The following is a 23,005-nucleotide window of genomic DNA, read 5'->3' as shown; positions in this document are numbered from 1 at the left end:
AAATTAATTTAAATGTACATAACGCATCTAATAACGTATAAATTGTAAGGTTAAGCGTATCTTCTAAGAAATGTTTCTAGTATTTTATATAGTATTTATGAAACTAAAAGAAATCTGAAAATAAACCCAAGACCATATCACTATCACTCAAATTTAAACATGACGATTTCCTTTAAGTATTACACGATATATATTATTATAAATAACTAAACTTATGAAACTTTTTTGAAACTAGTACAAGACACAAGATAATTTGTAACAGTGCATATTATATATAAAACTATGATAATACAATTTCCGCAGATAACTCTGAATTAATCAAAAATGCCACGGATAAAGAATATAATAATCAGAAATTATCAAATTCAAATAACCTAGCAGTTTTACAAGATTTATGATTATTAAATATGTTATACTTATAATTATATATATGTTTGTACATTCAGAATTAGAGTCATAGAGTTTAAATAAAATGTTTTTGCTCTTTAAATCTGGATCCGTATATAGGATTTTTTAAAATATTGTTATAAAAATAATAAATTTATTATTAAAGTTTCAACAAAGGTGACAAAAACCCCCTACTTGGCTTTATGTTTACAACCATCCCTATCGAATATATTTTAAAAACACGTATATTTCCAATGTGTTGCTCTAACTGCAGCTTTTCTCCCCATAACGTCGTCCATCTATTCTCCATTGAAGTGGCCAGGTCTCTTTGGCTGTATCCCGGTTAACGTTGAGTTTTATCTCACTCACCCAATCCTCTTCCCTCCCCCCCTCCCCCCTCCTCCACCAACCACTAACCACCCACTTCCCTATCCATGTAATCGTCTTGTATATCCTTTCATGTTAACTGCTTACAGGTCCCAGTGGGTTACGACGACAACAACAATATATTTTAAAAATTCTAAGAATTTTATACTATATATATATTCAATGTAGACGTTTGTAAATAACAAAAGTCAGTAAAAACTCACTGTCAGTATTACTTAAGTTTTAATATTTAACTTATTGTATCTTTTAAGTCATATAATAAAGAAATAAAAATAAAATGAATTGTAATACATTCCAAAATTATAGTATATACCTATATAAAATTGTACTAACTATTATAACTCTCTTAAGTGATATTTGGAACCAGACATTATATTTTCTAACTAAACTACATAAATTTACTTCAATTATTATCAAATAAAAGTTTTATAATTACATCACCTGCTGTCACTCTTTTAGATAAGTTACTATTTTCTTTAAATAATGAAATTTCCCAATATCTAATCATAGTGTAAAAATAAATTTTTAACAAATAAATTAAATTAATTTTTTTTTTTTGACAAATAAATAGATAATCGAATATATATAAACACCGTGGGATTCACAAGTAATTTTGTTTTTTTAGTTTCTGTTTTATTTTGTAGTAAAAGATTATTACTAATTATATTTATACATTAAATTGTAGAAAATATTTTTAATTAATGCTATGTAAAACAAAATCTGTTATAATTAATAATTTATTACTGCTATTTTAAGAGTTAATCAGATTCGATTTTTCAAAAGTTTTGTGCAATTTGGAAATTTAATTAAATTTAATATACTGTTTTTTTTATTTAGACTTATTTTACTTATTACTTATTTATTTGTTATATAAAAACAATTACTGTAAACTATTGAAATAAAAAACTGTTTTTATTTTATTTTTGTATTTAGTTTCATTTATATAGTCGTTTTTAGTTTTTAATTTTAAAAGTTTACATTAATAGTTTTTAAATAATAAATAAATAAATACTTTATAATTTCTATATATAAATCAGTTAAAACTGTAAACGATAATTAATATTTTATACACAAAACAATTTCAACTTTTTGTTATAATATTTTAAGATTCAATTTTTAAATCAAATTCGTTAATTCTATTAAATAAATGTAAATTCATAAACTGAAGATTCTTAAAATTGCCTTCAAGGCATATCGCTTAGTAGTCTCTTCGGCGTCTATAGTTGCGAATATTATTAGCCAGACAGCAAGCAAAGATGAAGCCAACAAACTAAAACAAAGGAAAAGTTATTAATAAAGTAATAAACAATTATAAAAGTGCATATAACTTATTCCGATTTATATTACATATTGAATTATATATATTATAAATTATTTTCATCGTTTACAAAACTTGTAAATGAGTCGAATATGTTTTCTTTAAATAAACATATTAATTTACATAGTAATTTATTATTATAATAATAAGCAATATAATTTTCAAAAATGTTAAAATTAAAATTTAATATCATTTGTAATTATAATTTATAATATATATAATGTTAACTGGTATATACATCATTCACATACAGAATACTTAAAACAAATAACATTACTACTATTCATTTAATAATTATTATATATGCCAATAAATAAATTGTGTCTTTTATAACATATATAACAAGTTTCTATTGAAATATGCTCAGTGGTTGCGTTAGGCGTCGGCGACATCTTTTTAACTCTAAAAAATGATAGAGCCTTCGGAAAACTGATCTCGACGTAAACGCTTGCTCTAGCGCTGTTACTGTTTATGTTATCTATATTGTTTTGGACTTACTTCAATGGCAGCAATCACCAAGCCGGCATATTTAATAATGTCACTGTTTTTATCCCAGAAATCAACAAATGTAGCCTTACAACCTCTACGATAGACAGTTTCAATACGGCAAGCATTTGGATCCTTACAACATGAGCGTGGGAAATAACCTTGGAAACTATAATCTTCGTAACCATTCTTGCCACAGCATTCCATCTATAAAACAAATTAAAAATTAATTAAAATTATTTGAGAGACAAATTAAAAATTAATTAAAATTATTTGAGAGACAAATTAAAAGTTAATTAAAATTATTTGAGAGACAAATTTAAAATACTTACACTAAGTTGCAAAGCATCCATATAATCTGCTTTACGGGTTCTGCGTTCCCAAGCTCTCTCCACAACATCACCCATGATAACCAAATATCTATCTTTCTGTAGCCACATATATGTTACAAGTGCTAATTGTCCAACCATAAGTACAAACAAGAGTATAGAGTACTGAAATTTTAATTAATAATAAATATTAATTTCTGTTCTGTTGTACAGAACTTCAGTATTTAATAAAAAAATTAATTTTGCTTGAACTTACCGTCATCGACATACAATATGATTCCCGAATAGCGCCACAGCAGCCAAAGAATGATATGAGAAGAATAACTGCACCCAAAACAATCATTGTAATGGGCACTTGTTGAGTTTGTACTGCTTCTTTGATGTCATCTAAGGAGTGTACATTGCTGAAGAGCATCGCTCCAAAAACTATCAGCAAAACGCCACATATCTAAAATTAAAATTTTTTAATAACAATAAATTATGCTCGTATATTATTTATTAAGGTAGACTTTAAGATACTAAATAAAGATATCAGAAATAAATTTTCTCAGTCTAGATAATATATTTGTGCAATAAAAAAATAAAATATGTATACATTACGCAGCAGTTTAAACTTAACAGTTGCTGATATTAGTCATTAATTAAGAAATATTAAATGAAAATTTAATTACAAATTATTGCGAAATCTATATATATATAAAATAGAAAAATTTTTATAAATATTTTCTAGACAAATTTTAATCGATTTTTTTCCTTAACTAAGTGGTTACGGAAAGACTACCAAACAACAGAAATCCAGTTGAGGTGTTACAGCAGTTTTGTGAATAAAATAAGTTATTTTCGGAATAAAAAAAAGAATATACAAGTAATGTAGGAAGTTTATAGAAAATATCGTATAAGTATGGTCTATAAAACTTCATCACAAAGAAGAAACCTTATTATCTGCATAATCAAATCAGTGCTGCTAAAGACGGTATTGGGTTATAATCCACCTCAGAACAACATACGTATAAGACATGATCGGACTACAAAGATGATTTGCCTGCTTTCGTGTAAAAAAATCAAAGCTTTTGTAGTAGTCAACACATCATTCAACGAAATCTGTAGATAGAACAATTATTTGAATGACAAAACATAACAACTATAACAACATTGCATAGCCGACCAATTGACACAGAACGAATCTGCGAAGAGCTTTCACTTATTGTCGTGTAGTTCTACTAACATACCTAGAAGTAGGACACAAATTAACTTCTGCGAGACCGAAGTAGGTATTACAGCCTAATAGGCAAACACGCACCAAGGCAATGGGATCTAATCGACGATTTTCGCACCATGTGTCACAATAAAACAAAGATAGAAGAAGGAAAAGTTAACTAACACCAGAGTCACAAATCTTGAAAAACCTTTCTTTGGAAAACCGAACGAAATTTTAAAAACTGATATTAAAATCCTCATAGAAGTCACAAAGTAAAATGTCTTGCTAACTTAAACCAGTCTTTGTTGTCCGAGATTATTAGTTCTAAAACCGAAAAACTATGGCAAAGAATTTCGTTAGATAAAAATAGGCAATGGAAATATTTTAATATGTTCTACTGAGAATATAATATGACTAAAACTATTTTCTCATACGAGTACATTCAATCGACATTCTGAGAAAGAAAAATCTGTGGATTTAACTATAAACCGTTAATAAACAAGAACATATATATAAACCCATGATATGAAAAAATTTTCAATCTTAATTTAAAAAAATAAATAAAAAATATAGGTTTCTTTGTCAACATTAAAGTTTTATGTTTCACTTTCTTGAAAAACTATTATAATCTACAAAGTTACTCATTGAATGTTAATTTAAAATGATTGTTTCCAGAAACAATTATTTCAATAGTAAGATTTTTATTATAATAATTAAAAAAAATAAGGAAATAAATGTAATATATAAACAAGTTTGAACTTTGAAATAATAGGAAATTACCAGTACCTCAAAACCGCAAAAAGTAGCGTTTCAACTGACAGGCATGACTCAAGTAGTCAGATATCAAACATCAACAATTCTATCATATAAAGCAGATTTCTGCATATAAATTATTCGATTAGAAAATATTAATAATATTTAATAAATCAATATTAAGCCATTTAATATAAGCAATCATAACGTACTTAACTCAATATGATTAGTTAATTAGATAAGGTAATAACCGAGGGCGACTGATAAAATTGACGCACATTATTTCTGAGTACCGATTTTGAATGTGATGAACTTTTTGTGTTCGAATAATAGCAGAGATTGCCTTTATGAATAATTTAGACACTGAAAACAAACTAAAATTAGCCATACTTAGTATTTAAGTGTTTGAATATGGCAATTTAAAGTAATTTTAATAAAAATGACTCTATAAATGACAACAAAAAAAATACTTTATATTTAGCAAAAGCATTATGCATAAGCACATAACACATCAAAATGTTAGATTTGCATTCTTGATAGGGTTGAGAATTCAAATATAATGTATTAAAAAATTTCATCTTCTCCGGGTATTTACTGCATTTGTCAAACTCGTCTAAGCCCATTTTATAAGCAGTTGCCTTCAACAAACAGTATTCCATTGACGTATATTATTATTCTGCAGTCTTTATTCTACATAAGAATTAGGACAGAATTGGTGACTATCTTGTTAAACGAGACAAGTAATCCTAGTCATCTTGGATGTTCTAAAACTTTGCCATTTGTTTTTTTAATTACAAACTATTCGAGATCATTGCATATCTATTTTATTGGCATCAGTTCTTCAAATGCGACCAGGTGTCTGTTTAAGTTAGGAAGTTAAGGAGATCCGATAGAACTCTCTTCATAATCGTTGCCCGACCGCTAAAAAACTATATTCTGGACATTGAAATCATTTCGTCGATAAGCATGGACAAGTACATAGAAAGTGATTATCAGATTCGATCACCCTTTTTTTATAGAAGTTCTTGCACTAATATGTCGAAATATAGCGCCTTTGAAATATCAGCACTATAACACAGTGCTGCGATAGCATTATAGTAAATGGTACTACATACTTAATGCTACCTATAAGATCTGATGTTTTTTCTTTAATCTAATTTAAGCAAGTTCACAATCTTCGTGATCAAGTCCTTTGCCATTGCGATGGTAGATTCATCTATGTTCTCAAATAATTCACACATCAGAATTTGGCTTTCATTCCGAAACCATATTGCTAGATGTTAGGGAAAATTGTACTGGAATATACATTTATATACATATACTGCATATTAAAAACACGATGTGATGTGAATGTAAATACTTGTTGCCAAAAGGTTTCTATTCAAAAGTATGATTATAATGTTTACTATTTAAACTTAGGCATTACCTATACAAGTATACTTTACATCATAAATATATTATAGAATGTAGAAAGTGGAATGTTTTTGAGTCAAAATTAATTAATTGTAAAGCCACCAATTGTGGAGTATACTACATAACAATATATTTTATTGTATCCAGAGTCACTCAACCGTCCTTGAAGAATTCTGTCAGTTTTGTATGCGAACGGTTAAACATTAAAGGAATAGGTGAATAGTACTTCATTAAACTATAGGAGTGAATTTAAGAAGAAAACTTGGTTCACTTAATTCTTTTTTATTCTATATTATGTAAAATCTTCAAGAATCAACTTACTTTAATCATATCTATGAAAAACAATGGCTTTTAAAACTTTATTTACATAGCTTTTAATAAGTTTTTAATCTGTGTTCAGTTTGAACTAGGAAACTTCCCAGTATTTCTATTGTTGAACAAGTATTGGAAGTATTATTAAACTACTTTTTATTTTTTGTTCTCATTTTTCGATCCATTGTCTACCTATTGTCTAACAGCTTATTACAAGCTGTACTACTTATAGCGCTTAATTAGTCTATAAGCATAATTCCAGTTCACATCGGATGAGCTGATAGGTATTTGCAATTGGTCTTGACCATCATATCTTCGATATTATTGTAACGGAAATAGTCAATTTCAATTAATTATTGAAACTGAAAAATAAAAATTCAAAAGAGAACACGTACTAAACACTTAACCCTAACCCTGTTCTAAATTAAATACGCCGCTATGTTCATATTTAATAAATTTTTTCCTATAATTGCAAAAACATTGTTTATTACATATTGTAATGTAATTGATCTTTCTAACACATACTGACCTAACTAAGTATTTTTAACTTTTTAATTGATATTTGTGTATAATTTAGTCCCCCGCAGAAAGTAACACCCAATAGGAACAACAACACATAAAATGAAAATTTAAACAAGTGTTTACTAATTAAAGAAAATATTATTAGTAATAAAATGTAGAAATTACAAAAAATGTGCATATTAATTAAAACAATATTTCTCCTACTACTACATTTTAAAATATATGTTCACAATTTAGATGGTAAACTCTTATAGGGTAACAGCGACAAAGAATCTTATGTAGCGAGGTCTTTAGCAATGTTTGAGCTTTTAATTAATATTTGTAGATATGTATTTAAAATTAAATTTTTATGTTCTTATGGCATATAGAAAGCTTAGTTATATTGTTAAATTTATTTAAAATAAGTATTTATTACTTATTACTTATTATAGTCGTACCATAATATTGTTTAAAACAAGAGAATAAAATGGAGTGAACACGGCACTTCGACTCTAAAACAAGTTCGTGTCCGGAAATCAATCAAAAAAATATTAAAACCAGTAATTAATTCTCATAGACTAATTGCTAAAACAACTAGCTTACTCTGATTTATGACTTATCTCTGGGTATTTTAAGGACTTTGATCAATCTTCCCCTGTCTTTCTATTAATTGTTTAATATCGGTGATATAGATTGAAATTAATTATTTAATTAGACGGTATTTAGTATAATAGATGAAATTTTATGCAATCACTTCATTTTCGTCAATTCCAGCAATGTGCACTGTTTTTGCAGTTTCTGTTTCCTCTCTGAATGGTTACCAGATATTACGAAAGTATGTAGGTATAGTTTCATAATCATAGAAGTAACACTTTAAAGTGAAGAGAATAGAAGAACGCCGAATAGTTTTTACCCAACTCAATACAGACAATTTTTAATAACCGATTGCACATAAATTCTAATATAAAGTAGTATAAATACTTAGAACTATGTTAAATTAAAATTATAGTTTTTATAAAAACGTTGAATCTGATAAAATTTTAATTAAAATATTGATAACAAAAACTTAAAATTAATATATGAATTAAACTATAAAAGATATATATAAATTATAGTTATTATAAATAAATACAATCTGATAAAATTGTAAAATAAAGTGTTGATAAAAAAGAAAAAAAGAATAGTATATAATTTAAACTATAAAAGATATATAAACATTATAGTTTTTATAAATAAATACAATCTGATAAAATTGTAGTTAAAATGTTGATTAGAATAAATTTAAATTAATATATAAATTAAATATTAAAAAATAAATTAAATGCACAGTTTTTATAAATAAATACATTCTGATAAAAATGCAGTTAAAATGTTGATAAAAAAAATTAAAATTAACCTTTGATATAAATTTTAAGAGATATATAATAAAATATCTTCTAATAATATTTTTAAAAAACTCGCTAAATTATTTCTCTTCCAAACAAAACTCCTCCACATTTAAAAGGATTATTCATAAATAAATGACTAACATTTGTTTTATATTAATTTGTTTATATTTTATATAAATATTATTGTATTTTGTTTTTATATTTATGCATCTGTCTATATACGTAAACATTATATCATTCATATCTTTCAAGCAAAAAATATGAAATAAATATTGGTCATTAGAAAACTGGTTTATTTTTAGATAATAGCAACATGCCTAAAAAATTTTGTGTTTATAATAAAATTTTGTATCTTTTATGTTTTTGATTCCTAAATGTTAAGCAAAAGTATATTTTGTATCTGAAGCTTACAAAACTTTTTTAACAATCTCACTTTTGTATTTACACAAATGTTTAAACAAAACTCGTTCCAAGCCAAACAGCCATGAACCCTTTTATGCGAAACTTGTTTTATAGCCCAACCTTTTTTTTCTAACAAAACCGATTATTAGTTCTTAGAAGGAAGAATGAAAGCTTGGCTTTAGAGTCTAAACTTTAGATGAAAAGATTTCAAGCTTTAAAATAACCTTCAGATAAGCAAAAGTTTAGTTTTTACGTTGAGAGACAATATTTTATATCTTTCAAACGACTTAAAGAACTTTTGATTTCTAATTATTAGAAAATCTAACCACAGACGTCAGACCACAGATAATTAACCAAGTAACTAAACAACTATATTGTTATTAGTATACTAATCAATGATGTTTATTTCAGTAAACGTTTTTAGAATAATTATTTTTACTAAAAAATTAACAGAAACTGTACTGAAAGTGACAATTACTCATCTGAGCTTTTAGTAAAAAATATGCTCGCATTGAATTTATACGTCTATATAAGTAAATATACTTTCAAGTATATACATATATACTTACATATGCATACATATATACCTAAGCAAACATTTATTTATAATTAAGAAAAACTAGTTTTTTGTTTATACAATTTTAAGAAATATTTCTACAAAGATTTGTCGTAGGTTGAATTTTTTAGAACTTTTGACATAGATTCGATACTAAATGTATAGCATTTTTGTGTGTAAATATATTTTTATGACGAATTAAATGTTAACGAGCACATATTAATTTATAAAATATTTAATATTTTGAAAAATAAATTTAAAAATATAATTAATCAATAACAATATAATAAAAAACTAACTGCACTTAAAGTGTTCGCATTTTCAAAATATTTTTTTTCATATTTTAATTATTACTTTGGATATATAATATTCCGAGTATATCTGCATAGTGACTAAATATATATTACTACAAAGCCGCTAGATGTGTTCTATTTAGGAAGACTAACTTCTGTACAGGTGACTGCATACTGCTGATCCCATCTTATATTTAGCTTATCTATATTGAAAAACTTCTACAATTGCATGAAACTTGTAGTCTGCCCAGATTATTCAGATGTTATACATGTGTATATACTATATATTAAATATATTTTTCAAAATATAAGACTGAAGTAAGAATTCAATAAATTATTTGATTGTACAGTTCATTTAAACTAGCCTATTCAAAAGCAATGCACTGCAAAACTTCATACGTATGTGTATAAATGGAACTTTCCTGAGAATATTCAAACCAAGTTCTTAAAAATAGTTAATTTTGTGGATAATTTTTTCTAAAAACACATAATATATTATATAATATATATATATATATATACGTATTCATATCTTTAATCCATTTTATTTTATAAACAATACCGTCTCCTCTCACAATATCCTTAACCATATATACGTATTTGTAATTCCTTCATGTTATCTACTCTATAAAACTCTACTCTACTCTATAACAGCAACAACATTGATTAGGGGAGTAATTTAAATCAAAACTTTTTATAAAGCTTAAAATATAAACAAGTGAAATATTATATTTTATTTATTCGGTATGAAACATATTCTAATGCAAAATTCTTTTTTTATAAATTTTTATATGTATGGTATATATACATATCTTTTCGTATAAATTTTTGTACTTGAATTTTTTCTTAATAAAATTTTTATAAAAATAAATTTTTATATAAAAAATTATGTATTATTAAATTTAAAAAGTATATAAACCAATTGCTATATAAACAATTTTCATATAAAATACTTTTTAAATAAAAAATTTTTATATAACAAAATGTTTATAAAAAACAATTTTTATATTCAAAAATTTTTATATAAAACAATTTTTAAATAAAAAAATGTTTATACATTATTTTTCATATACAAATTTTTCCATATGGATCAACAGTTTTCCTATATGAAAATATTAATTTATAATTTTTAGTTAAGCTTCGAACTGGACAGCCAACCGAAAACCGGAACCGAACTGATTTTTTTCACGTGAAAAGGGACGAAGAAATGTATACAAATTCTAAATCTAAACTTTTAAATATAATAATGCCTCTTTAGTTTTCTATATAATTCCAAGAAATATATTTTTTACTTACCGAACATAATAGGTTAAATAAAAATAGAATATATTTAACCATTGAAATTCCGCAACTCATTTTGATGAGATTCTATTAACTCTTTCCTTATAACTAAATAGTTAAAAACAAATAATATCATATTTAAATTTTTTCTTTTTTGTTTACACAATTTATAATTATAACAAAACGGTTTTAAAAATTTTAAAATAACAATAATTCAAGAGATAAAGCAGTAATGAAGAAGTAAATGATGTGAGCAAAATTAAAAGATATTTATATTTCAAATTTTTTTTTCACATTTTATTAAAATAAGATAATTATTTAAGTCTTTTTTCTGTTTTAAATTTAAGTCGCAATATATATTTCGTTTCGTTTTTAAGCAGTGAACAAAACAAGCATTTTAAAAACACGCTTACAAGTATAGTTTTCAGCCAACAAATTCTGTCGCTCGTACATACAAACTAGCCGCCAGCGCACAACTAAAGCTTAACAAAACTTCGCAGTATTAACGCACTAATTCAGGTAACAACTTTTGCTTTGGCAGCACTGAAGCTCTGAGATCACATACAGCTTTCCACATAAACGGATAGCGCGCAAACCATGAAAACCATGACTCCTTGCTTTTCGTATTAACTTCAACTTTTTGTAAATGTTTGTAATATTTTGCATTTTTCTTAGCATTTGCCCCATCTTGGACATAATTGGCAAATCTCAACTTAATTAAAGTTTCGGAAATATCGATTAATTTATTACTTTTTGGTGGATGAACTAAACACATTTGGCATATAACAAAATCATCTGCTTTACTTTTGGTGAGTGGTATAAATGTGGCTTCCCGTCCCACCAAGCAATTTTGCAGCCAAGAAAAACCATTGCCATTGACTTTTATACCAGACAGTTTAACTGGCAATACTCTTTTACTGCTCATGAATATTGATAACCATGGACGATGATTTATATATAATATTGTGTCCTGATTGTGTTGTTGGACGGCTTTAATGACGCCAGTATGTACTACACGCTCATTAATCAATTGTTCAGGTATGTGCGAGGGTTTTTTAAATTGACGCACCAAATATGCGGGTTTGCGTTTTGCATAAGCCACCAAAAGCAATACGCCAGACACACCATAAGCTACCAATTCGGTGCCAATCGTTTGCTGTTCCAATGTATTACATAACCCATTATATTTCTCCATAAGATATGTTTTTGTTGTTTCCATAGTTTCAATTTTAGTTATTGTTTTTATTATTACTGCCAATGGTACGTGCCGTTGTTTATCTTTATGTTAATTTGCTTTAGTTTCTTTTGTTAATTGTTCACCTAAAAATCGAAAACGAAAATGAATTTTTCTATTTCATTTTTAATTAATTATTTAACAAAACTTTTACTTTGATGACATCATTTACTTGCAGTCTACGTAAATATTTCCTAATAGTTCGCTTATACAAAAACTTTATTAAAATTTATTTTTGAGACGATTCTTTTCGAAATGGAAATACACAAAAACAAATTATTTAAATGGCTGATCGCATTGTATTCCCACAAACACTTTTTGACATTTCTTTTTACACTCTCTTGTTTGAAACTTTTCAAATTGAAGGTCACAATATCTCTTTAAATGCTCTCAATTAAAATTCTCTCCTAAAGCATTTTTATTACGCTCGCACGAAGCTTTTCAAATACAACTTTTTTTTTTTGTTTGCTTAATAATATTTAAAATGATCTTCATATATGCATTTGCTGTACCTTTCAAAATATATTTCGAATTTTTCCCGCGTTTGTTGTTTTTAACTAGCGTCGTTGTCTAAGACTGATTGAATTAAAAAAAATGTGGTCGTTTGATGCCGTCAAAACACAAAACAACAGCCTGTTGCTTTGACCTTTTTCCTCCTATGTGCTTGCCTCATCAAAAAGCTTATTTTGTATTTATTTCTTTTTTTTTTGTTTTGAATACGTTAATAACCGTTGCTTGTTGCAAGTATTTGGTGTTGTTGTTTTGTTAGCTTAATGCATTAGGTATTTATTAATAAATCTGTTATTCTATTTTAATGACATAAAAATGTAATTTACTTTATTTCAGTTTTTGTGATTCATATATATATATATATAGGTGTATATGTAGTTGCATATATAAATATATATTTGAATAATAAACATACACCTGCGGCCTGAATTTACTTCACACTCTTTTAATTTTTATTTGCATTGTGCAATATACAGAACAGACGAGCCAAAATTACTTTGTGTTTTTTTTTAGAAATTCTTTTGTTTTTTAATTGTATATCATATATGTATGTGTATGCATGCATTTATTAACATATATACAATACATGCATTATTTATATATTTTTGTGAATTGAAGTACTATACATACATATAGCATGCCATTTTACATACATACGTACGCCAATATATACAATAATAAATAGAAATTTAAAAAATTAATAATTTTAGGTGCATATTTTTTGTAAAAAAAAACTTTTCGTTAGGTAATAAATGCTTCTAAATGATATAAATTACAATGTACATTAATATGCATATTTATATTTAAAGCATTTCCCACCTCAAAATGAATAAATAAACTATATACATATGTACGTATATTTATTATCATTACTTAATAAGATAAAATCTTTCCCCACCTCATCATTCATTAACATTACAATTATATTTAATAATATAATTCCATATTTAATTATTGTAATTATCTGAAAATCCCCTAAATAACTTTTTGACTATGCCCTACTGAGAAAGTGCTTATATGTTAAAATTATATTCTAACTCTATATTTACACAGATGTTAAATAAAGTAGCGGAAAAACTGATAATGATGCAAATAAATCATTTAAGTAAATATAAACATTTTTAATAAAAAATCATTTTCTTTAATATAAAGACATGAAATAAACAATGAAAAATCACATTTTTATTAAGCAAAAAATATCAACAACCATTTTAAAAGAAAAAACTTTACAGAGGGGCACCACCCGATCGGATCACTTAGAACAATGTATGTATCGTATATTGGGCAGTTGATCTCAATTCAATACAACACAAAAAAAATTAGTTACCAAAAATAACATTAAGTTTTCGAAATTAATATTAATCGTTGTAGATGATTTCATCAGGTTTTCAATACAAGAAATCTAGTGGAAAACTTCTCATATTACATATAATATATATAATGCATATTGATTTAATCGTTTTCAAATCTGGACATTCGGGGAATTGTTCGGACGTTCCAGGTGCATATTCTTAAATCATTAACAATATGCGGTGTCCTTATCCGAGGCTTCCTCTTTTTTTCATTGGAATTAGGATTTTCTATGGTGGATTTAAGTCCGACTCATAACTTTCTACATTGATAAGGAAAGTTAATTAATACACTATGCACCGATGATTGTAGCGATCAAAAATGAGCTACGTGAAGCCTGTGCATCAAATTGGAGTGATTAGTGACAAGGATCGTGCTGGCATTTCCCAAGTCAAATGATAAAGACAGGCATTTTAACTTGTATGCTCACTGCCCTCCCTTCATATCCATATCCATTATTAAAGTTTCTTATTGGAACTAGTAACAAAACCTTTCTTCGCTGTTTAAACTGAATGACACATGCAAAACTTGAGTAATTTTGTTGATTAATTTTAGTGCATTAATCTTTGATGCTCACTTGATGAATTCTGTAGATTGAAAACTCGTATACATAAACTCTGCTGGGTTGGGTGTATGTGTACAGATAAACAAAAGAGAACATTTTAAAAAGGAATCTATCATTTATTTTGGTATTCACAAATTGCAATTAATTTTTACTTCGTCTAAAATAAAAAATATCAAAGAATGACAAAAGAAAAATATTGTGCATTTATTGCCTTCATAACCTTTTCAACAGCATTAAAACAGAAATTAAAATTTTAATCCACGAAAAGCAGTAAACTGTGCGAAAACTATTATAAAAACTAATTTTAATCTTTAATTTTACTGAAATGTGGTATGAGTCAATGCTCAATAAAAATACCATTTATACTATAAAGTGATTTTATTTTCAAATTATATATATATGAAAATAATTTGTTTATATATTAATCATAAATACAAAAAAAATTTAAAATGAATTAAATATTTTATAAAAATACTTTATATATTATAAATGAGAAACTTTATTTATATTATACTTTATTTTATATTTTTTTAATATTATATTAAATTTTTATAAAAAATAAAATACATTATAATGTTGACATTATTTAAAAACTATTTTTTAATAATAATTCATATAAAAAAAATGACAAAATTCTTTTACTTTCTGTATTTGTAAGAAAAATGCTTCATGACATCATAGAAATAATTAATTCGTATTGATTACGTTCATTAAAAATTCATAAGAAAATAAAAATATTACTGAAAACGTATGAGTAATATTTTAAAAATGTTCGAAGAGTGATTCCAGAATCAACTTTAATTAAATTATATATGTATATATATATATGCAAAAGCTTTTATGAGTTACTTTATAACTTTTTAATTACACTGTCGAAATTGTGAGAGAATAATGAAATTTTAATTAGTCATTAAAAAATCATTAAATGTCTGAAATAGATTTTGGAAATACTCGCTATATAACAATTTGATTTCCATATATATACATATATTTGTTTAGATATAGTTTATACTTTATGTTAGCTTCAAAACAACAACAAATACAACAAAACACTAATTTTTATCCTTAAGTAGTAATACTTTATAAAATAAAATAAAACAAATTATACTAATAACAAAATTTAAAAAAGATTTAAAAACTGATGTTAAATTAAAAAGTATTTCATCATTAACACACAAATAATATGCAATTTTTAACTTCATTATATTAAATTACTCTATTTAAAATAAGATTTAAAATATATTTGCTATTATAGTTAATATATTGTAGAAATAAAAAATAAAAACTAGAGCCTTAACTACAAACTTTCAAAGGAGAAGTGATTTTTTTAATAATTCTGCATATAATTAAATAATATTTTCGCTGTATATTACAATAATGGAACATTGTATATGTATATCGTAATATATGTTTATCGTTTATCGCTGTATATGTTTAACGTAATGGAACATTGTTCTACAAATGTGTCCACGTGCTTGCTAACGCCGACGACATTGCCATCATTGGGCAATTGGGATGTAAATCTCTCTATCGACAAACGAAACTTACGCTCTATAGCTCGCTCATCCTTCCAGTGCTTCTGTATGGCGCAGAAACATGGATGTTATCACAGAATGATGAAGCAGCACTGGGACTGTTCAAGAGAAAAGTTCTTCGTAAGATCTTTGGTCCTCTACGAGTTGGCGACGACTACCGCATAAGAATGAACCACGAGCTGTACGAGCTTTATCAAGTTGAGGGAGCACTAACTAGACTTGATGTACGAGACTGGAGAAGCAGAGGCACCTGGGGAGAATTGCTGCGTCAGGCCGAAACTCGGTAACAGGTTGTTATGCCCAAATAAGTAAGTAAGATTAATAAAAAACAATCCTGTACTTCTTCTTCATTGCATTTCGGGTTATTTTTTATATAAAAATTCCATTGACTAAAAAAGCAATCTTGATATAATTTTCTGTTAAAAGGAGCTAAAACAAGCTAAGATGCTCTTATTTATTTGATTTATTTAATATATAAGTTAAGTATATTTGAAACTTTTATAATACAGTTTCTCATATATTAAGATAACTAAACGCAAAACACATGTAACATAATTTCATTCAACATTAATTTGATTTTGATTTATATATGAAAAAGTGATTATTCATTAAATGTAGGATTATCTATGTCTTATTAAAACTAATATTAACTAAATTTTGTAAAATTATTTTTATATATTTTTGAACGGGCTTTTTGGTCAATTATTTAAAAAAAATAAATTTTTCCATTTTTTTTTTAAGTATATAATATTTCGAATATACTCCATAGTTATCTTTAGGGTACTGAGTTAAATTGTTTTGAAAACGTTTCCAAATATAATTATTCAAATTCATTTCTGATTATGCTCTATCATTATGATTATGCTGATTATCATTAACTATAAACCTGAACATTCCCTTCACATAAATTTCTTTCCAATGCAAACAAAAGTTAATTAATCTACGTTAAAATTTTTTCCCTACAAAAAAATAGACCTAAATTACACAAATAAAAACACAATATATGGTATAAATTATGTAATTACAGCAGGGCTTAATTACCAATGGCTTTCTTAAAAAAATGCCCATTCGTCTTAAACATGACAATAACAATTATAACAACAAATGTTAATTACGTAAAGCAAGCTTTTGAAGCTTTTTTTAACTAAATACGTGCCTCTAGCTCAAAGCTTCAAAATCTAATTTGAATATTTTAAAATATTGACTTCTTCTTTCACCATTACATCAACACTTTTAATTACATAAATCCAAATTAACATATTTACTAGAAACACTTACTACATTGTTTTTAAATATATATTCACATAACACAAAAACAAAAATAATCTAATTCATATATAATTATGTTAATAACAAATTGAACTCGGGGGCAAACATGGCATTGTTTTTGTGGTCAAAAATTGTTCTTACAATTCAAACAAATATTTTATTTGTTTATTCATTGTTCATTCATTGAATTTTATTTCATTCATTTTAATAATTATATTAAATTTGACTAACAAATACTTTAAATGTGTTGATATAATTTCCACCTATCATACATAATGATCGTTGCTTAAGTTATTGTTATAATACCTTCAAGCACCAAGTATAACACTTACGCCAAGGAACATAACTGTTATAACTTGTGTTAATCAATTTATTGTTAGTATAACATTTACCTTAGGGAACATAACTATTATAATTTGTGTTAATATATATATTAATATCATATATATTACTAATTATGATTATATTATAAATAATCTATATAAACAAAGACTAGAAATTATATTATGATATTATTAAAACAATTTGTTACGACTTTTAATTTTGACCTTATAGGTTGTATTTGTATTCTAATATATAAGACTAGAATAGTCCAAAAAAGTACAGAATGAACAAAAATTATATAATATTTATCCATAAAATAATAATTAAGTCAAAAATAGATATAATTGAATAACAATAAATACTTTTTCATTTGTTCGATTAAAAATCAAATGCTACCATAAATATTTATTTTTTATTTGTTAATATATTACTTTTTGTTATATATTATATTTATTTTGTTCACAACTATTAGAGATAACAAAAAATATATTTTGGTTTTTCTAGAAAAATACATAAAAAACTAAAATATAATTTTTGCTTTTTATTATTAATTTTCAAATTATGCTAAACACTAAAAACGAAAAGTATATTCCTCCATACTTACCAGGATATTCCAACTATTTAGAAGCATAAATAAATTTAGCATTGCAATGCCAAAAGTGAACTCACAACCTAAGCGTGAAGATTGTGAGATCACTAGAGAATGACTATAGGAATATAAGGAGAAATCTTAGACTATTTATAAGCTTGCAGTTCGTTTGTTAACTGAAAGGCTAATGAAACACCGTACTTTTACGCCGTTGCATATTCTAACACGTGGTCTGTGCAATAGTTGCTACGATAAGGAATAAGTAGAATCCATCAATCATTAATTTGTCTCTGCTCAGGCTTACACACCAATCGGCTTCATTGTGCAGGAGCTTGTCTTACAAGCTGAGCAGAGATTGTGAAGGTAAACTTATAAGATCTCCTTAACTGATTGACCAAATAGTCTAACCAAACGGTTAGAGTAACCCGTTTCTTCATGTCAGCTTGTTGGGTTGGCACTTGTACTAAAATGCCTAGTGGCAGTATAGCACAACCTACGACTCATCGGATACCAAATGAACAAATATAAGCATTTTATATACGTTTCGATCTACATGATAAAATGAATTTGTTTAATTTTTTTTATCGGTAGAATTGTCTGTAACATAGTCCATAAGTTCATTGCATTAAATTTTACACTGATACTTTTTGTTAAACTTGTTAAATAATAACTAGATAATGTTATTGGACTATGTCATATAACACCTTTACATAATACACCTATCATGGAATCATACTGGATTGACACGAGAGTTTTGTTTATAATTTTAGCTGTCATGTAAAAAAAAAATTTTTTGACAGCTGAAATTAACTTCGGTAAAGCCAAATTTATATACTATAATATTAAATATATAAAAACTGAAGTTCATTTTGAGGTTTTTCAAAACTTTCATGTGTACTCAATTAGGTATTGAAATTTAATATCAATATTTAAAATAAAAAAAATAATAAATATTTAGAATAAATAATAAACAAAATAAAAATAATCCCTGATAAAAATATTATACGTACATAATTAAGTATATGTTAATATAATATTTCCAAGTATTTATTTATTAAATGTACCGCAGTGCCTAACTGTTACCAAATTTGAATTTTAAGTAAATAACATTAATGCAACTTAAAATATATTTAAATATTTAGTTAGAAAAAGTTTTCTGATAATTTTCTGCAGAGAAATAAATAAAATAATAATTAAAACTACAAAATCAAAAATACATATGTCAGGGTCAGTCTTTTTCAAAACAATTAACTTTTAATTCAACAGTGGCACGAAGGATATTGTAAGTCGACCAAAGGGTATTGAAAAGGTACATGCCAGCAGGTACTGGGATTAAGTTGCTCCAGGACGCATTAAAGCGATACTTATTCATTAAAAGATATTCCTGTTAAAGGTTTCAATTTACAAATTACTTGAATTCGGACAGATATAAACAAAATGACAAACCTCATAAGGGCAACTATGATTCATATTACTATAATCTGCGAATCCACCAATTGTATAGAAAAGTTCAGCCATAGGATTTCTCCGTTTGTTTCGAAAAAAAGCGCACACATCGATGGTGTATTGCAGCAAAGGTTTATTTCTTATAAAACCACGTTTACTCAAACTCGCAGAAAGCTTTTTAAATAATTAACTGTGGATGAACAGTGTATAACAAATTAGCAAATGTGTAACTTAACTTACTGTAATATTGTCTAGGGTTCCTTTTTTAAGCCTAGCCAACACACTGATCTCTGAAGTGTCGCGATTTATGGCCTTTATTTTGCAGGTTTCAAAACTCACGTAATTATCGTCGATTGACGTACAGTTTATTCCAGTCACTTTTATATGCAAACGCTAAAATACATCGATTAATAACTTGTATGTTAGACATAATTTTCTAAAAATATATGTGACTTTTTACAAACATTTTCAACAATCGACAAAACTGACAAAATCGACATAAAAAATATTAGATATATTTTTAAAAATTTCCAGTACATTTTTATATATTTTCGGTGTACCTGCAAACAATAATTTCAATTGTTCAAGCATCGTGGACTCAGTTCAGAACCTGATAAATACATATTTTATAATACATTTTTAATTGCTCGTATCCATTTCTAAAATCTATTTTAATTATTATTGAAATCAGTGTAACAGCAAGCAATGAACTGGGCAATTATATTTCACTTATGAATACTATTTCATTTAAAAATATATTTCAATATTAATAAATTACTTATTATATACATATTATTACATAAAAAATACAATATTTACATATGTTTGTAAGAATACATAACAAATTAAATATTGTACATGCGAATAATATAAGTTCATATGTATTTATATATGTATATATATCAAAATACGCAAAATCATTGACTAATATTTTAAAGACAATCTTACAGCAGACAGCTAGTGCAGAGAGCTACAAAAGTTTCGATGTTTTAACGTAATATAATAATATAATAAGTTTCCACAAGAAAAAATTAATACTTTTTTAAAAATACTATTTATTACACTTGCATTTTAAACTCAAAATTACTCTGTAATTTTTTAACAAATAAGAAATTTATATTTTTTAAAACATACGACGTGGAAAATGCATTTGTTGCGGCTGTTGTTGTTGACCAGGTTGACCCTGCATTACACCCATTTGCTGCTGCCGAGCTAACTGTTGTTCGTGAGTCGGTGCAGGACCACGACCTGGTGCATAATTTCCTGCAGATTTCTGATTCTGTAAAATATTTATTATTTACAATTAACCACTTCAATTAAAATTATAATGCATGTATATATATAGTACCTGTCCTGGGTTACCACTTATTTGCATTACATTTGGATGTAATGTCATGCCGGGTATCATTGATGAATAAACTACACCCTCTGGTAGTGGATGAGGTGGTGGTCCATGCCCAGGTGGTCCCTCATGTTTAACAATCTCCACATGATATCTATCAGATATTTTCTCCATTGTAACTTGTGGCTTTTGTGATTGTACTCCTGCATTTTGTGAGCCTGTCTGAGATATAGGTGGTTGATCTAAATTTATGTGATACACTTGTGTTGGTTTTTGTGAAGGATCGGATTTTGAAACCGGTACTGTAGTAGACGGTTGTAGTTCCAAGTGATAACCTTGTCTCATTGGTAAATTATAAGTGGGGTATATAATAGCCGGCCCACGTGCTTCTGGCAATGGTTGGGGTGGTGGCGCATTGCTATTCGTCTGATAGAATAGCGTTCCTGGAGTTTGATACTGAGTTGGATGTTCTATACAATACATTAAATATAAAACATTATTTTATTTTATATCTTTATGAAACAAAAAAACAAAGAACTTACTATTCCATAAAACTCTGGCGTAGTCGGCCCCACGACGTCCATCATCATGTTCTAAAATATTTAATTAAAACAATAAATTAGTCCACTCATATTAAAAACTACTGTATTACAGTTTTTATTTTGCAATTTGGTTAAAAACATTTAATAATAAAAATAAATAAATTTCCGATTTTGTTATGCATTAAATAAAAACCATTCAGTTGCACTCTGCTCAGTGCTACTGTTCTAGCATAAAATTATTGTTAACGGTTTCAAGACAACGTATACCAAAGCTCCATGTTAACAATTTGCTATTTTCTTATTCACAAAGATAAACTTACTTGATTGTGCATAATTAGGGCCTTTATAATAGGTCTGGTGTGAAGGTGGTGATGGACTACGGACGCGTTTTACTGGTTGGTTACCAACAGGCTTTACCATGAAACGATAATAAGAAATGCTTAAACTTATATAAAACTTATAATAATATATAAAGTTACCTTTTGCAGAATTGGCATTTGTTGATGTTGGACTCGCACCATTGGTGTAGAAAATTGTTGAGGTGGCGGATTTGCTTGCTGAGCCTGTAGTGCTAACATTTCATTATCTTTTTGCTGCTTTTTACGATTTTCATCCTCATTCAAAACTTTTTTTAATTGAAGAAACAATTGCTGCTTTTGATTTCGCAATTCAGTCAGCTTTTCATCAAGTTTGGAAATTTGGCCACGCGTATCCTCCAACGTCATATCATTTTCACGTTGCCTTGCTTCACGTTCTTTTCGTATACGTTCTTCTTCAAGTTTTGCTTCAATTTCTATTTAAATATAAGTATTTATATAAAATTTAATAAATATTTGTATATATTATCAATTTATATCACCTTCTTTTTTTCTACGCCGCTCCTGCAATATGAAGGTTTTCAAAGCTTCACGTAGCTTCTCTGCACGCTCGGCCTTAATTGCAGCATTATTATTTTGAGCAGCAGCCGTCGCAGCAGCAGGCGGCATTTTTGAATTAAACTTTTTCTCCGTAATTTTGCCGAATTTCTATTTAACACTTCATAAACAAAACACGCTACCCATCAACAACGCCAGTTTTCAGAAAATTTGCAATCAGCTGATTATGATTGCCAACACCTCATTTTTTATATAATCAAGTGGCTTGCCAAGTATCACAATTGAAACACAATTATTTAATGTGTGTTTAAGAAAATCTTAAATTTACACAAACATGAATAAATAAACACTTGTTCAGATTTTTTTACATCACGATTTAGAAAGAGATATTAAGATATTAATCAAATATTCTGAACAACC

The 23,005-nt window shown here is 26.7% G+C and overlaps 3 protein-coding genes across 7 annotated transcripts; all 3 read right to left on the bottom strand.

Annotated features, from left to right (window-relative positions):
* Positions 1–1,864: 1,864 nt before the first annotated feature.
* LOC119681220 (23 kDa integral membrane protein) lies at positions 1,865–12,854 on the bottom strand. Of its 2 annotated transcripts, none has more exons than XM_038094342.1 (6): positions 12,751–12,854; positions 11,020–11,112; positions 3,164–3,355; positions 2,911–3,072; positions 2,591–2,785; positions 1,865–2,044 (listed from the first exon to the last, which is right to left on the bottom strand). In XM_038094342.1, the coding sequence occupies exons 2-6, from the start codon at positions 11,077–11,079 to the stop codon at positions 1,973–1,975; spliced, it is 681 nt and encodes a 226-aa protein (XP_037950270.1). In that variant the 5' UTR covers positions 11,080–11,112; positions 12,751–12,854; the 3' UTR covers positions 1,865–1,972. The 2 variants fall into 2 exon arrangements, with proteins under 2 accessions (XP_037950270.1, XP_037950271.1); XM_038094343.1 differs by lacking the exon at positions 12,751–12,854 and adding an exon at positions 11,418–11,507.
* LOC119681219 lies at positions 11,482–12,769 on the bottom strand. 4 transcript variants are annotated; one of them, XM_038094340.1, is made up of 2 exons: positions 12,751–12,769; positions 11,482–12,324 (listed from the first exon to the last, which is right to left on the bottom strand). In XM_038094340.1, exon 2 carries the CDS (start codon positions 12,221–12,223, stop codon positions 11,507–11,509), a length of 717 nt encoding a protein of 238 aa, XP_037950268.1. In that variant the 5' UTR covers positions 12,224–12,324; positions 12,751–12,769; the 3' UTR covers positions 11,482–11,506. The 4 variants fall into 4 exon arrangements, with proteins under 4 accessions (XP_037950268.1, XP_037950266.1, XP_037950267.1 ...); XM_038094338.1 differs by lacking the exon at positions 12,751–12,769 and adding an exon at positions 12,387–12,719; XM_038094339.1 differs by lacking the exon at positions 12,751–12,769 and adding an exon at positions 12,411–12,719.
* Positions 12,855–20,895: 8,041 nt separating the features above from the next.
* Positions 20,896–22,907, bottom strand: LOC119683869 (early nodulin-75). The gene is made up of 6 exons (XM_038097739.1): positions 22,570–22,907; positions 22,190–22,503; positions 22,031–22,121; positions 21,711–21,761; positions 21,175–21,638; positions 20,896–21,105 (listed from the first exon to the last, which is right to left on the bottom strand). Exons 1-6 carry the CDS (start codon positions 22,694–22,696, stop codon positions 20,950–20,952), a joined length of 1,203 nt encoding a protein of 400 aa, XP_037953667.1. The 5' UTR covers positions 22,697–22,907; the 3' UTR covers positions 20,896–20,949.
* Positions 22,908–23,005: the final 98 nt, after the last annotated feature.

The sequence above is a fragment of the Teleopsis dalmanni genome, chromosome 2 (assembly GCF_002237135.1).
Source record: "Teleopsis dalmanni isolate 2A chromosome 2, ASM223713v2, whole genome shotgun sequence".
Lineage (NCBI taxonomy): Eukaryota > Metazoa > Arthropoda > Insecta > Diptera > Diopsidae > Teleopsis > Teleopsis dalmanni.
The sequence above is the reverse complement of the archived record's forward strand: the minus strand, read 5'-3'. Positions and strand labels throughout refer to the sequence as shown.